This window comes from Diospyros lotus, chromosome 6, assembly GCF_014633365.1.
Source record: "Diospyros lotus cultivar Yz01 chromosome 6, ASM1463336v1, whole genome shotgun sequence".
Lineage (NCBI taxonomy): Eukaryota > Viridiplantae > Streptophyta > Magnoliopsida > Ericales > Ebenaceae > Diospyros > Diospyros lotus.
The window spans coordinates 7,683,111-7,701,108 of NC_068343.1; the positions used below are offsets into that span (position 1 = coordinate 7,683,111).

Genomic DNA, 17,998 nt, shown 5'->3' on the forward strand with positions numbered 1-17,998 from the left:
AAGAGCTGAAAAACTATGTAATAATGTGATGGTTGACACTCACTCCTCTTGGAAAATCTTATTGGTGGGGGCATAAGATTTCTTTCTTTCAAAAAGAAGGGGAGATTATTAAGAATATTAGTCACAAAATCGGATTGTTAAAGTGGAGTAATGTGTCCAACAACTTTTATGGAATTGTGAGGAGAGTTGTTTTTGTACGTAGTCTTACCCTTCCTTTGTAAAAAGTTTATTTTCACAATTCTAATCTGTGACCTTCTAGCAACCTTCTTGTTGTTACTAAGGCTTGCCCTTGTAAAATCCCTTTAAAATTAAAAGAAAAATTTTATTGAACAATTATAAGACATCTTTGTTGGATAACTTAGAATGTTGGATGGTTAAGTATCAACATATGAAAATTGTTACAATGGATGTGACTATACAAGAAAAGATTGTAAGAAATAAGATTATACGGTTGGAGTGACATCTATTGAATATAAAATGTTGGAGACACGATGAAGATGGTTTGAATATGTGAAAAGAAGATGAAAAGATGCACCTACAAGGTGAATGGATGAAATGGAGGAAGTGAAGTAAAAGAGGTGGAGGAAGACCAAAGAAAATATGGTGGAAAAACCTTAAACATCACATGGGATATGGCCATTGGATAGAGATGGTTGGAGGTCTAGAATCCATGTAACAGCTTTTGATTGTTGTTATTGTTATTGTTTCTCTTGTTTATTTTTTCGACATATCATCTGAGTAAATGACCATTGCTAAGCTTTCTTTTGATTTTGAATAAATTTGTTTAACCTTTTTATTTTACTGCAAAAAGGAATAAATATAGCCTTGCAATTCAGAAAGGCATGCCTTAAGGGTTTTTTTTTTTTTAATGTAAATAGCAAAAAAAAAAATCTTTGTACTTTACGTTTGTACCATGTAATTTATGAATATTTGTTGGTGTCTTCAGTAGGATTTATGGTAATTAGTTTTATGAAATTGACAAACCTATCTTGATTTCTCTTCTATGTCTATTCCCTTCACATGTTTCTTTGTTTAATTGTTCTTGTGAATGCTTGTCAGTGGTCAAGTTTACTGCATGGCATTTTTGGTGAGACAAATCAGAGTGAGTTAGCAGCTTTTGCCTCATATGCCCTTGCATTCCCCAACAATTTTCTAGCTCTGGTAGACACGTATGACGTAAGTATAAAAATGTCGCATTAGCAGTTTGATATTTGGTTTTTCTTTTTCTCTCATCTTCTTGATACCCAACTGTTCTATTCATACTGTATCTTTACAAACAATTGATCTATGATATCCAACTAAGTCACACAAATGATGGCAAACGCTAATAATTGGATTCTTATTTTTTTTTTATTCATCTTCATCTTAATGTGGGTTGAATAAGCTGTGTGTGTTTTGTGAGTTCGTTATCCAATTTCAGTTTCTCCTTGACCAATCTGAAACTCCGGAGAGTTCTGAAATCAGATCTCGATTATTCAAGCGGTGTGAACTTGATAATTTCCATAGCATAACAGTTCCCATCCTAGGATAGTTCGCTACGTCAGAGGATTAAACATTTAAGATTTCCTAGACAAGCCATTTCATAAAATAAATTTTAACATATCTTAAAAGCAACTATGAATCTGGAAAATCTTCTGGTACTCTTAGCTTTTACTTGTTCTCTGATGGCTTTTGTGCATTTTTTATGGGACTTAATTGATATTTTTATGTAACCTCCTCAGTGCTTGTGTCACACCCACATAAAGAGGCCACCAGCTGTGAACCATATTGCCTTGGCCCCTGGAACATGAATGTGTGCTCAATGTAATTATGGTGGTAGCATCAACCATAAATATAAATACTCCTCGACAACTATCTATTATCCAAAGTTGTCAAACATCTCTAGCCCACACTTAATTCTTCATACATAAAAAGTATACTATGGGTGTAATATCACTACTAAGAGTCTAAAATTGCAACTGAATAGAGAAAACGTCCTAAGCTATCTACTGTTGAATTCCCTAACCAACTTGAATCTAGTATGCCCAGTGTATACTGTACATTTTGATCTTTATATATATATATATATTTACATTTGATCAAAAAAATGATTTCCAATGCTCTCCATTCAAAATGTAATGAATAAAGGGTGATCTCATAGCCAAATGAATGATAATACCATGCATATTACATAGTGATTTCAGTTAGCTCAGGATAAAGATTGTATAGAAAATAAACTACTAGTAACACTTGTTTTCAAGTATTGGTGCTCCCCTACCCCCACCTCAGAGATAATTTTATTCAATACCAAATTGGGTTCTAAGGAAAATCCAATAAAACATTTTTATTCCAACAGTCAATAATAACTAATTAAGTGCACTAATATCCAGATATCCAATAACTACAGAGTTGCAAATATTTTTCTGAGGCCAGATAATCATATCCACTTTCCAATGGTAAGTTTGCTTTGTTGTGACCTAGAGGTCACAGGTTCAAGACAAGAAACAGCCTCTTTGCTAAGCAAGGGTAAGGCCGCGTACAATTGACCTTCCCCATAGCTCGCAATGCAGGAGCCTCATGCACTGAGTTCAGCATTTTTTATTCCTATAATTAATATTTCACATGAATTCCAACATGATAAAACAAACACATGGAACCTGGTGTCTGTCTCAGTGCACAATACCAACGCCACAACCAAAACCAATATCCAATAAGTCCTAAATTTATAGGTCTGTTGGATCCAATATTGAATTTACGTGGAATGGCAAACTGGGTCCTTTACAAAAGCCAACATTTGAATTTCACCCAGATGTAACATGTCTGCACTTTCTTGTTGAGAAATTTGGGTTACAACTCATGGGCCTATTCCCCTATTGCTAGAGGCACCTGTAATACAGACATTTCTCATGGACCTTCCAATGCCAAAACCAATATCCAACAACTCATAATTAATCCCATCAGCTAAAACCAACATTGATGTATGAATAATATAAAAAAAAAAAACTCAATTTTATAAAAGGATACTCTTTAACCACTTTTAACAAATAATTAAAATAATAAACCAAACAATTAATTCATGCTTTTCAAAATTAACCACTTGGGTAGGGAGTATTTTAAGACAAATATGCATAAGAAAGCAAAGTGACTCCCTTGTGGTTCGAAATTAAGTAGATTTTCACAATATGGTATGCATGAAAGTAAATGTTTACCTGATCAGCACAATAATAAGTGTATTATTTGAGAGTCTATTCTAGAACTAGAAACTGGCCCAAAAATGAAATCTACAGGTTGGAAAATCTTGCAATACATGATTATCATTATAAACCTACTTAATTGAGTAAAAATTTAATTGGGGTGGACCAAATACTAAAGAATCCAAACATATCATGTAAAAACCTCAAACTAGGACTCCTTCCATAAGCTTCTTGATAGAAACCAGAAGCAGTCTCACCTTTTTTTCCTCTCTCTCTGAAAATCAAAGTTATGGATTTATTGTTGGTTTATATACATCATATTCACAACTTCCAAAATCTTCTCTACTGCAACCAAAACTCCAAGTAAATTACGAACTCTTTTTTTTCAAATTGTGTGCGCTGTGATCTTATACATATCAACCAACACAAATTACAAATATGAAAGTAAAGAATGTAATCTTACCTTGCTATGATGCTAAAATCAACAATTGATTGAACAAACCTTAAGTCTCTTTTCCTTTTATCTCTCTCTAGATAAATGCAGAACTCAAATATATCGGAATATGTAAATATGAATGTATGGAACAACCACCATCGTAAATACACTAATTCTAGGAACAAAATTCCATACAAGAATTCTAGGTTTTCACCTAATTTTGTCCAATTACATGTGGCACTCAATAGCACTGTAGGCCATAATTATGTGAACAAGTACACCATATTATTCATTCATGATAGAAATTGACTCTCCAATATTTTAAGATATTAAAATATTAACTCTCCAATAATTAAATTGAATAATAATTATCTAATGCAAGCATTATTGTATAATTAGTGAAGCAAGCAAGTATACTACAACTTTGGTTTTGCAGATTCCCTTGTCTGGTCACATTTTATTTGATGGGACAAAAAAACTCATTTATAGGAGTCTTAAGAGGAGAAGAACACATGTTTATCCAGTACCTATTAGCATCTCATATTTTACTTAAAAAATGTGCCTTCAGGACAACCCTTGGTAGAAGTAGTAAGGTTGCTCCTTTCGGGTTTGAGCTGCGGAAATCACATTTTTACAGAAAAGCAAGGGTGAGATTGAGTACAAGAAATGATCCCCAACCCTCACAAAGCAAGAAGCCTTGTGCACTGTAAACTCCCTTATTTGAAAATATTCCTTTTGTTACTTATCACTTTGAGTGAGGTCATATTGCTTAGTTTCTCATGAATGCTTTACGGTTACACTTTTTGTGAGTGTTGTACTTTCTTTGTATTGGTGCACCTATTTTAGAGTCATTATTTTTTGCTTTGTTTATGTGACTACATTGGTTTCCCTATACCAGGTTATGAAAAGTGGGATTCCTAATTTTTGTGCAGTTGCTCTCGCACTCAATGATTTGGGGTATGTAAGAAGTTTTATGTATGTATAGGCATGTTTACTTAATGTTATTTGTTTCCTTGTATGAATGCGATTTTGCATAGTGAATCTTTCCATTTTTTGTGCAGTATTTATACTGGTCAAAAATGTTGGGGTCTATACTAACATATCTTCATGTTGAGAGTAAAAATGATAATATACAAGATAAAATTAACCCTCTATCTAGCAGATCAAATGGTGGTTAACAATTCAACATGGTATTAGAGTTGAGTTCAAATCTTATGCTGACCCAATATTTAAATTGTTGCACTTGTTTGGGCCAATTATGCAGTGAAGTCTGGCCACACGTGAGGGGGACGTGTTGAGAGTAAAAATGATAATATAAAAGATAAAGCTAACCTTCTATCTAGTAGCTTAAGCTTTTAGATCATATGGTAGTTAGCAATCAACATTTCAAAATGATTTAACATATCCAAAGTGAGACATGTTTCATAACCTATTATGGTGTTTCTCTTTTCTTTCCACTCCAAGTGGAGAATATTTGATAGTATTACTTGTAGAAGTATGGATTACAAGTATGGATAAAAATATGGACAAAGACAGGAGATATAATAATTTGTAAAATATTAGGATGTATATGTAATCATATAATTGGAATATGGAAAAAGATATATTTTTTAGTTATCTCATTAGTATAATATCAATAACCACCAAATGTGTTGAAAAACAACACTAATAAAGTAAGAATATTGTTGGAAGATAAGAAGTGTGGTTTTCTTAGTTTTATCAGATTTATTTAGTGGCTTGTGTCTTATTGTTTTATTCTTCATTTGTTGGTTATTTTGGTTATCCTTATCTGATGGTTATAGTCAAAGTGGATTGAATCTTAGTCCTTATCATTTTGTTTGTTTCAGGATAATTGATTAGATAGTGTGTCCTATTTTTAAGGAAGTGGGTTGTTAATCCTCAAAACTGTATATATTGAGTCCTATTTTGCTAGAAATATACACGATTTTTCTTGCTAAAGTTTTATCATGGTATTGGAGCAGTAGACCGTTTTTCCTAGAAATTGATATTACCATTCTTCGTGTCCTTAAGCCTTGCAAACTTGAACTATTGCAAGATCAGATTCGACCTCATTTTTTTGATCCGAGAGATCAAGCAAGAGTTATCTAGAGACCATGTCTATCGCAACAAAATCTAGTGGTGTATCTGAGGCACTTGTTACAACAACTGTTAGCGGAGAAAACAAAGGTATAACTCCAATCGGACAATTACAAAATATACAGGCAACCTATAAGTTAAATGGTAAAAATTATCTAAAATGGGCCCAGCTGGTTCACACATTCTTGTAAGGAAGAGGCAAGTTGAGCCATTTGTTTGGCAGTGGACCTAAAAAAGAGATACTCAATGGTAATGTCTTAGCTATGGAATTCAATGCTTTCGCAGATAAGTGACATTGTCATGTTCCCAAGCATAGCTCAAGAGTAGACTTACTGTAAAGTTTGAGATGTAACCCAGATTTATGAGATTAAAACAAAAATCTCAGCTACAAAGCAAGGAAACTGATTAATCACTGAATACTTCAATCTCCTACAAACTTTATGGTAAGAGATGGATCATTATCATTGTATCAAGATGACTTGTACTAAGGATGCAGCCCTTCTAAGAAGGTTTGTTGAAAAGGACATGATTTATGAATTTCTTGCTGGTTTAAATATTGAGTTTGATGCAGTAAGGGTACAAATTCTTGGGAAAGAAGACTGGTCGTCCCTAAATGAGACTCTGGCCATAGTTCGTGCTGAGGAAGGAAGGAGAGGAGTTATGCTTGAGACTCTTACGGTAGAGAATTTAGCTCTAATGTCAAGAAGAATGAACCCTCAACATTCCAGTTTTGAACAACATGGAGGTGAGGCTAAAAGAACACCAGATGGGTCTTAGTCAGACAAGGATCTATTATATAGTGTACTTAATGTAAGAAGCCTAGACATACCATAGACAAATGCTGGAAGCTACATGGAAAACCTCAAGCTGAGAAAAGATAGGAGCAGGCATATGTGGCAAACACTCAGCAATTTGGGGAAGGGGATTCTCCAGAATCACTGGCTAAATTTAACGAGGAAGAAATTACAAAATTGAAGTAGTTACTTGGGTCCCAAGAGAAACCAATTGGATTAGGTACAGGTACCTGTACCTCAACCTTTCAAGTATTTCTTCCTACTCTCATGCTCTAAATGCCTCAAATACTACTCTCTCATATGTCTGGATCATTGATTCAAGAGTCACAGATCACATGACCTGTTCCTCCCAAAAGTTTATTTCATATACCCCTTGTCCTAGCAATAGAAAGATTACTATAGTTGATGGTACAATTATGTTAGCCAACCAAACGGATGTTTACATAAGTGACAATCTTATATTAAAAAATGCCCTGCATGTACCTAAGTTGTTTACTAACCTTGTTTCAATCCAAAAACTCACCACATATTCTAATTGTAGGGTGTTTTTTCATCCCTCTTATTGTGAAATTCAAGAACAAGACACGAGGAGAATGATTGGGCATGCTAGAGAGAAAGAGGGTCTCTACTATCTTAAGGAACAAAGTGGACAAGAGAATAGGACAGCTGAGTTCTCCTCACTATCTTTGCCGACGGAGTCCCTAAAGTTTCGTAAGGAGAGAATTTGGTTACAACACCTACGTTTCAGGCATCCATCTTTTAATGTTCTTAGATTGATGTATCCTTTATTATTCAAAGGATTAGTTGGAGAAGACTTTCAGTGTGACACATGTGAATTTGCAAAACATAAGAGAACATCCTTTCTAGTTAATATGAAAATGAGTTATTTTCCATTTGCTCTTATCCATAGTGACATATGGGGTCTCTCTCCTATTCCTAACATCACTGGGCTCGATGGTTTGTGTCTTTTATTAATGATTGTAGACTTGTCACCTAGATTTATTTTTTAAAAAACAAATCTGAAGTGAGTTCCATATTTCCAGTTTTCTATAATATGGTTAGAACCCAATTCATTGTTGAAATCAAAAGAATTCGATTTGATAATGCTAAGGACTATTTCAATTAGTTCCTTACTTCTATTTTCAAGCAAGAGCCATAATCCATGAATCCTCTTATGTTAATACCCCACAACAAAATGGGGTGGTCAAGAGAAATGATGGACACCTACTTACTATTACAAGGGCTCTTCTGTTTCAAAGATATGTTTCAAAACAATACTGGGGGGAAGCCATTTTAACTACTACTTACCTTATGAACAAATTGCCTTCAAGAAATCTAAATTCCCAAAGTCCACTCCAACTGTTGTCTCAATTCTTTTCACAGGTCTCAATCTCTAATGGTCTTATACCTAGAGTGTTTGGGTGTGTAGCATTTGTTCATTTACACTCTCAACACAAGGGAAAGCTTGATCCTAGAGCTCTTAGATACATCTTTGTGGGGTATTCACCTACTCAAAAAGGCTATAAGTGTTTTCATCTACTAACCCAAAAATTCTTTGTATCAATGGATGTTACATTTGCTAAACAAAATCAGTATTTTGCTCAACATTCCCTTTAAGAGGAGACCTCAATAACTAAGGATAAGGATAGAGACCTATTTCTTCTTGAATTTCGATCCTCATTACCCCCTCCGTTCTACACTTACAACTTATTGTTTCATCATCACAACCTGCATCTAACACTCAATCCAAAACTCAAGAACAGATACAAGATGGTCCAATCCAGGAGCCTATACATCATCCACTTTGGGTATACTCAAGAAGAAAGAGACCAGATACTCATCCGACACCTGTCCAAGCATCCAAATCCACACATGGTCTTGACATTGACATAATGAGATAATCACTTCTCCTTCAATCTCCCCTACTGAGATTAAACATGTTGCTGACCCATTTAACTCAAGTAGTAGTGAACTTCCTATTGCTAATAGTAAAGGAACTAGAGCTTTTACAAAGCATCCTCTACACCTATTCATGTCCTACAAAAATAGTTCCCTAGTCATAAAGTTTTTCTTACCAACATAAGCTCCATTCCTATACCAAAAACAATATCTGAGGCATTAAGTAGTGAGAATTAGAGAAATGCTATGAGGGTAGAGATGCAGGCACTTGGAAAAAACAGGACATGGGATCTTGTAAGGTTGCCTAAAGGGAAGAAACCTGTGGGGTGTAGGTGGATATTCATAGTTAAATATAATTCTGATGGGTCATTAGAAAGATCAATGATCTAAAAATCGGCCTAGGCGCTAGGCAGCTGCTGACCGCCACGATTATGGCCTAATCGGCCCCCTTAGGCGCCGACCCAGCTAATTGGTAGCGAGTGGTGCCTAGCCGCATGAAACGCCTGGGCCAATTATGGCCTAATCAGCCGCCTAATCCATTTTGTATGTTAAGTTTTTTGTTTCCCCTTACCCCTTCTCTCTCTCGTCGCTTTCCCCTTCTTTCTCTCATGCATCACCGCCAACCATCTCTTGTGGAATCGCTGTCACCGCTTGCCCTTTCTGTCTCAGCCCTCATCGAGGGAAGTTGGATCCTGGAGCTCTTAAGTGTGTCTTTGTGGGCCATTCTTCTACACAAAAAGGGTACAAAAGCTATTATCCTCTAACTAATTTTTTTTTGGTTTCTATGGATGTTACCATTGTTGAAACTAAACCCTATTTTACTCACCCTTCTCTTCAGAAGGGAGACCTCAAGTGTGGAAGATAAGGATGAGCTACTCCGTCCTAATTTTTTGCAACAGACTCCAGCTCCTAAACCTCTACTTTCTTTTTTTTTTTTTATCAAATCGATAAATATGTATAAATGATCAAATGTACAAGCAATCACTGGGCATACCCAGGAAACATGGCTAACAACCAAAACCTATAGGCCAACAACAAGGCCTTCAAAATGGTCCCAAAACATAATGATACATAGTAAACATTACTTTGTATACAAAGGTTTTGATCCTATGAATTAGCCCCTCCACTAAAGGCTGAACAAAATAAAAAATTAAACGATTCCTAGCTACCCAAATTTGATAGACCAAACAGGCCAAGGCGATTTTCTTAGCCTTGCATATCCAAGAGGATCCTCAAGCTTCTTTATACAGCCATTTGAGGGCATTGGGGACCGAAGACATGGCTCTAGAGATGCCTATCCATGTTCTTATATGCTCCTAGATTGCCGAGCTGAATGGGCATCAAAAAAATAGATGGCCAGCAGTCTCCTTAGCCCCATTACATAAGGGGCAAGCGCGGTCAATATCCAAAAATAAGAGCTTATCACGAGTTATGATGTTGGATCTGGCACATAACCATAATATGAAGGCATGCTTAGGAACAAGGCAGGAATGCCAAATAGTCTTCGTCCACTCCTTAACTTGTCCCTTCAGCCGAAAGAACTCATAGGCAGCTTGCACATCAAACCGAGGACCATTGGCCCAGCTCTTGAGCAGGCTCAACGCGGCCTCCACTGAACCTCGCGCCTCACACATGGTATCCCTTATAAGCATCATCCTCTTCATCAGATGGGAGTCATCATTCCGGACCTGCCTCTGCCAAAAGGAGATCGAGTGCAAGAATTCATGATGGGTCCATTGAACCCACAACGTGTCCTTTTTGCGATGAATGTCCCATAGGTTCTTAACAAACAGACTAGAGTTCCAACTTTTAAGATCCTTAAGCGCCAAGCCGCCTTCACATTTACGCAAACAAACATCTTTCCAGGCGACAAGGGAGGCCTTGGAGTTCCAGAGGAAGCGCCTACATAAGCTATAAATCTAGTCGATGACAGCAGTCGGGACAGGGAGAATGGAGCACCCAAAACAAACCACTCCTTGGATCACAGCACAGATAAGTTCCAACCGCCTTGCATATGAAAGGGAAGCTTCCTGCCAAGCTTTAATATTGTCCGAGATCTTTGAAATAAGCGGCTCATAGTGATTGACCCTAAGCTTAACCACTGCCAAAGGGATACCAAGATAGCAAAAAGGCATAACCCCTTTGGGGAAACCAGCCACGTCCAAAATACATTGGAGATGTTGTCCCTTAATACCAGTTGTGAAGATGCTAGACTTGAGAGCATAAGCCTGCAGCCCCAATTTAGTTTCAAAATGCTTGAGGCAGTCCATAATGATACGAATAGATGGTCCATCCCCTCTGGCAAACAACATAAGATCATCAGCAAAAGCCAAATGAGACAACTTAAGCTTATTACACTTGGGGTGAAAATTGAAGTTAGAACCATTAGTAGCCAAATTAAGGGCTCGAGATAGGTATTCCAAGCATAACAAGAACAAAAAAGGAGACAGGGGGTCTCTTTGTTGCAGGCCTCTTTGGCCTTTGAAGAACCCACGCATATTACCATTAATGACCAGAGAATAGGATGTCGAAGCCACACATTCAATGATCCACTTAATAAACATGGATGGGAAGCCCAGACCTTCCAAGACTTGTTGCAGGAAATGCCAACTTACAGTATCATAGGCTTTGCAAAGATCCACCTTAATGAGGCACCGCAGAGAAATTCTTTTCCGAGCATACTTGCGCAAGCTGAACATTTTGGGCCATACTCCTGCCTTGGATGAACGCAAACTGGGCCATATCTATAATGGAGTCCAGCACAGGCGCTAATCGAGAGGACATAATTTTAGCTATAATCTTGTAAAAAACATTGCAGCAAGCTATAGGCTGAAAGTCTCCCACCAAATTGGCTGAGCTAGACTTGGGCACGAGGACTATAACCGAATGGTTAATCTGCTTTAGAAGATTTCCTGTGGAGAAAAACTCCAACACAACTTGACACAGCTGATCACCCACAATACTCCAGGACTTCTTAAACAAGAAAGCAGTATAGCCATCAGGACCTGGGGCTTTGTCATCCCCAATATCAAACAAAGCCTCTTTAATCTCCTGCACATTGACCTCATGAACCAAACTGTCAGCTTGATCTCTAGAAATTGAAGTCCCCGAGCTAAGAATAGCTGGATCAATAGGATCATAGGCAACCCCAATGCCAAGCAACTTATGATAAAACTGGATGAATTTATTAGCCACCTGATCTTGAGAGGATGTAAAGGTCCCATCCTCCCTAGCCACAGCAGCAATGTAGTTACGCTTTGCATTTCTCTTGGCCATCGAATGAAAGAACTTGGTGCTCTTGTCGCTATTCTTCAGATATGCACATTTAGCCTTCTGGAGGAAAAATAGTCTCTCAGCTTCTTTAAGAAACAAGGCCTTCTTCCTTAAATTACCCACTTTAACATGGAGCTCCATACAATCAGGCTAAATCTGCAGGGAAAATTGAGCCTTAAGAAGCTCACGACTAGCATTCTCTCATTTACTAGAGATGTGGCTAAAATGCATCCAATTAGAAGACTGTAGGGGTTGCTTGAGCCGAGTTGCCATTCTGATTCAACCAACCTAAAGAAATCCTCATGACAGGCCCACATATTAAAAAATTTAAATGCATTAAGCTTTGGTCTTGGAGGCCTAAGGATGGATACAATGCTAGGGGAATAATCAGATAGGCACCCCGAGTGCAAAAAGTCTACCTGTCCATAAATCCCATCTGAGAACCAGCAGTTATTGGCCATGACCCTATCAAGCTTAGACATCACCCGATTATTGGACCATGTAAAGAAGCACCCCGTGGAAGGCAAATCCAAAAGCCCCAAATCAACACAGCATTCATAAAGGTCTTTGGTTTCATACTCAGAGACTGGAAGCCCATTTCATTTCTCCTCCTCCCTCAAAACACAGTTAAAATCACCTAGCAAAATCCACAAGCCTGAGCAACGAGCATCGAACTCCCTGAGATTAAGCCATAGAGGCCTCCTGCCCACCACCAAGTTATACGCATACACAAAGCTTATATGGAAAGAGATAAATGATACCTTACAGCTAACTTTGCAGTGGATCACTTGAGGAGACATATCAACAAGCTCCACCTGCACTTTGTTTGGATCCCAAAGGATTAAAATCCTTCCTGCATCATGCAAATGGAAGTTATCAACTTCCAGCCTGCCCTTAAATTTGTTTTTCATAATCAAGCCAATCTTGGACTGAGAGAGCTTTGATTCAAGAATACCCATGATATCAACCTGCTTAAGGTGCATGAGGCTAGCCACCCCATTTTGCTTCAGGGGTCTATTTAGACTCCTGATATTCTAGCAACCAATCTTCATGGAGGGGAAGGAAGGGTCTGGCCCTTCATCCTATCCTTTTTCGGTTGAACAGTAGCCTTCTGCACACTAGGGCCTTTAAGCTTTGGGACCCCTGCAATCGTAAGAGACAAGTTACCTTCCAATACCTCCAACCGAGGTTTAGGGCCCGCATTCGGTTGATCCTCCAAGACCTCATCCCTTTACCACCTCTGTTCCTCTTGTACGTGACCAACTGAAAAGGGCCATCCAGGTCCACCTCTTTAGAGCCTAAGGCAACATTATGCGTACTCATTGTGCCTCCTCTATCTGCACCCACTTGACCATCATCAACATTCCCAGCAACAACCTTATCAACACCATCCTGATTAGTCCCTGGGGACTTCAGGATGGGAAATACCCAAGGCATCTGGAGAAACACTTGTGGGCTTATCCTTAGCGGGGGGGGGGGGGGGGGCATAGACTTTGAGGACTCTCCGATGGTGCTCAAGACAGGAGCCTGATTCTTGGCTCCTGCATGAGGACCACGCGCGATCGATCCAGCAGCACCCCTAGACTGCACAGGGATGTCATTCTTCTAACAACTCACTGCATGCCCAAGAACCTTACACATAGAGCAATACTTTGGTTCATTCTCATAAACCACTTTCAGATGCCTTATTTTCCCAGAAGGCATCTGAATTTCCACAACCCAAGACAGCTCCTTCGATGGGTCAATTTCAACCAAAACCCGAGCAAACGAGATCCGTTCCTTTGTGGCTGTTAACTTATCAGAGGTAATGGGCCTGCCAACAGTGGAAGTAATTTTGCCCAGGGCCCTTGCACTCCAACAACAAAGGGGCAAGTTCGGAAAAGAGACCCAAACTAGAACCAAAAGAGTAATCTTTCCATCAAAATCAAAATCTAGAGGCATAATTTTTAACAAGGGACGCCCAAAGACAAAGAATGGGCCCTTCTGCAGCACCTCATCTCTCGACTTTTGCAACATCTCATCTCTCGACTCAGTATCAAGAAATTTGAAGATAAGCTAGCCACTTGAGTGAGCCAAGTATTGATACCTTTCCATGAATCACAAAGATTAAGCAGAGCCTCTTTACCTGGGAATTTCCTAGCAATGAAGCCCATAAGATAGAAGCCCCAAGCTTTATCAACCTCATCAACATCCTGAAGCTCCAAAACAACTCGATTACCCTGAATTGTGAATGCTGGCAACAGAAGGCCCCGATACTGCATTTTATTGTCTTTGAAGAGGCCAACCCATGGAGCAGTGGGTTTACCCCAGGGTCTTGATGCTCACACCTTCTGGCTCCTTAGGGGCCGCCTCCGGATTGCATGCTGGGACTTTCTCCAACTGATTGGATCGATCACCCTGGTTGACGACCTAATCACCCATCGAGTGGAAACCTTCCTGAGCCACCATTGTTGCACCTACCTCCTGGCTATCAGAGGAAGAATCTGGCGTTAGGGATGGAGCTCGATCCCCAACCGAATGCAGGATCTCTTTCGATTCTGAACTGGAGTCCTCGTCCCCTAGCGTCTGGGATATGCTAGGTGAGTACGATTCTAAAACATACTGAGCCTCCAGAGGGTCGCTAGAAGAACCCAACGCCGAGACCGCCCGCACAGATGGATTCTTCGATGAGCTTGGAATAACTAAAGTCGCCTGCTTCGCATCACCAGCCCGAGACCCTGAGACCGATGTTTTCACCCCAAACCGTTTAAACATCTCCTCCATTGATGGAGTATCCTCCTTTATAGCGGGGCTTCAGTTTCCTCCTGCCCATGCCAAGGAATAAATGCAAAACAGAAGCAGATACGACGCCTGGGTCAGGTTGGAACAACCATTGAACCGCCTGAGAAACGCTCTAGCACCTTTGAAATTCAAAAACCCCGAAGGCGAGAAAACCAAAATAAAAAATAACGAGCCCAATCGCTCTCGCAGTAAGAAAATCCTGAACGATGACTCTAATAGCCAGCAAACTGGATAGAAATCCAACCGAAACAGATCACTCCAGTGGAATGGAAGCCGAGGCCCTCAGTCCACTAGTCGGGATAACCATGAATCAGGAGAAAACACAGAGCCAAGAAAACCACCAAAAAAATGACGCACAGTGGCCCAGCACTGAGAAGAACTAAAGATCACAGCATAATACCTACACAAAGGAGGTGGAGCCTGACCTGAAAACACACTCGAATCAGCACCCAAGCAACCGCCAGCGAAGAAACCTTGCCCACGGATGAGAGCTTCTCTCTCTAACTTGGGTAACATGGACTCTTACATTCCTAAACCTCGACTTGAACAACTTGCGTTTGAACCTTCCCTTAACCTACTGCTCGAACCTGCATTTGACTCTACCTCACAAGCTCATGAACCTAAATCCTCCCTCCAACCTGTTCTCCAAACAATCGAGGAGGAGACCACCACTAACAAACAGTTTCTCTAGATTTACTCAAGAAGAAATAATCCAAAACCTAAACCAAAGTTGCACCTATCATCAATTCCAATGTCTAGAAATGAGGTACCATCTATTGACTCATCTTCTAATGTTGATTCAACGGCTGATATTGACCTTCCTATAGCACTAAGGAAAGGAATTAGAGAGTGTACAAAACATCCCTTATATCCACTCTCTCACTTTGTATCATTTAAAAGATGTTCTCCATCTCATAGAAGCTTTCTTACAAACATACACACAACATCCATTCCTACCACATTATTAGAGGCTTTAAATTGTGAAAATTGGAGGAATGCCATGAATGTTGGAATGTAGGCTCTTGAGAGGAATTATACATAGGAAATTGTGGATTTATCAAAAGAGAAGAAACTTGTTGGGTGCAAATGGGTCTTCACAATCAAGTATAGAGCAGATGGAACATTTGAAAGATACAAGGCTAGGTTGGTAGCTAAGGGTTATACCTAAACATATGGAATAGACTACCAAAAAACCTTTACCCCGGTAGCCAAAATGAACTCGGTGAGAATTCTCTTATCCCTAGCAGTTAACTTTAATTAGCCTTTGTTACAGTTTGATGTGAAGAATGCTTTCTTGCACAAAGACCTTGAGAATGAAATTTATATGGACATACCCCCAAGATTCAACAAAAACAAACTTGAGAGTAAGGTTTGTAGGCTATGGTCTAAAACAATCGCCTAGATCTAGGTTTGGAAAATTTTTCAAAGTCATGTAGGCCATGGGTTACAAACTGAGCCAAGGAGACCACACTCTATTCATAAAACACTCAGGTTCAGATTTTGTCACAGCTCTTATTGTTTATATTGATGACATTATAGTGATAGAAAATGATGAAAAGAGGCAGAACTTGGGCAGATGTTTGGCTGAGGAGTTTGAGATCAAGGAACTAGGGAATTTAAAATATTTCCTAGCTATTGAAGTGGCACGATCAAGGCATGGGATATTCATATCTCAACACAAGTATGTTCTTGACCTTTTGAGGGACACAAGGAAAATGGCTTGCAAACTAGCCAGCATCCCGATTAATCCTAATCACAAATTGGGAGAAGCAAAGGGAGACAAGGATACCAACAAAGAAGCCTATCAAAAATTAGTTGGTAGGTTAATTTATCTATCTCATACAAAGCTAGACATAGTCTATGCAGTGAGCATAGTAAATCAGTTTATGCACAAACCCAATGAGCTTCACCTACAAACAGTCTATAGAATTCTGCACTACCTCAAAGGAACCCTAGGAAATGGAATTTTGTTAAAAAAATGGGCTAAACTTACCCTAGAGGCCTATACTGATGTAGATTATGCAAGTTTAATGGTTGATAGGAGTTCTACCATAGGGTATTGCACTGTTTTTTAGAGGAAATCTAGTTACTTGAAGGAGTAAAAAGCATACTGTTGTGGCTATGTCAAGTGCAGAATTAGAATTTCGAGCAATGGCACATGGTATATGTGAGTTTCTATGGTTGAAAATTATTATTAAAGACTTGGGACTCAAGTGGGACAGCCCAATGAAACTCTATTGTGATAATAAGTCTGCTATCAGCATTGCACACAATCCTGTACAGTCTCACCAAACAAAACACATTGAGGTTGACGGACATTTCATTAAAAAGAAACTAGACAAAGGGTTTATTTGTACTCCCTATATACCAAATGAATCTCATCTAGCTAATGTTCTAATCAAGGGACCCCCTAATCCTGTCTTTCACAAGATTATAGTCAAACTGGGAATGGACAATGTCTATTCACTAGCTTGAGAGAGAGTGTTGTGAATCAAGACCATAAATCAAAGAAAGAAGATTTGCCATAAATCAAGAATCTTTGCTATAAATCAAAGCAAGAAGATTTGTCAATTAGCATGTGATTAGATGTAATTAACTATTATTTAGGCCTTAATTTTAGTCTTAATTATTGTACAGTTTACTATAAATTTGAATAGAAGGATGCTAGACCTAATAAAAGAGTTCTACTCCTAAAAAGGGTTTTTCTCTCCTTTCTATCTTGTTCGACATTGTTTTTCTCTCTTTTTCACACACACAATTCAGTGCAACATGACTGCATTAAACATGTGAAATTTGATAGGCATTTTATAAAAGAAAAACTTGAAAGAGGTATAATTTGTACACCATTTGTATTTATAGGAAATCAATTTGCAAACTTACTCACTAAAGGTCTTCTGGGTGCAATTTTTCAAAGGATAACAAACAAGTTGGGAATGGAGGATATCCATTCACCAACTTAAGGGGGAGTGTCAGAAGATAAGTAGTGTGATTTTCTCAGTTTTATCAAATTTATCTGGTGGCTTGTGTCTTATTGTTTTATCCTTCATTTGTTTGTTATTTTGGTTATCCTTATCTGATGGTTATGGTCAAAGTGGAGGTGGGTTGTTAACCCTCAGAACTGTATATATTGAGTCCTATTTTGCTGGAAATATACACAATTTTTCTTGCTAAAGTTTTATCAAATATGAATATTCAACACTTAAATTCTATCACTCAATAAAGAAAACTAACATTATTTCATGAATCGTATCTCGTTAAAAGACAAAAAATAACTCCAAGTGCAACGTCAATAAGTAATCCATTGAAATTAGACAAAGTGATAAAATTCAAGAGGAGGGATATCATTGAATACATCACTACTATCTTAGAAAACCCCATTAACATTCCAAATCTGTAGAGACTATTAAAGAGAAAAAAACAAGAGTAAGCATTTCCAACTTTCAGAGTTCCCCTATGCCATGGTGGGTTCAACATGTATTTTGTACGAGTTTGTGTCTACAAGCGAAATTTTTACAATCCCTGCTTATTTGTCGCTAAAAGCAAGC

The 17,998-nt window shown here is 38.5% G+C and overlaps 1 protein-coding gene across 2 annotated transcripts in view; it reads left to right on the forward strand.

Moving 5' to 3' along the window:
- The window catches only part of LOC127803372 (nicotinate phosphoribosyltransferase 2-like), a 45,312-nt gene that overhangs the window by 22,371 nt on the left and 4,943 nt on the right, over positions 1-17,998 (forward strand). Inside the window, exons 8-9 of one of the 2 annotated variants that reach the window (XM_052339543.1) lie at positions 1,060-1,176; positions 4,508-4,566. In XM_052339543.1, coding sequence (XP_052195503.1) covers positions 1,060-1,176; positions 4,508-4,566 — 176 coding nt within the window. The remainder of the gene's footprint in view (positions 1-1,059; positions 1,177-4,507; positions 4,567-17,998) is intronic. The other variant, XM_052339544.1, reaches the window with a different exon arrangement.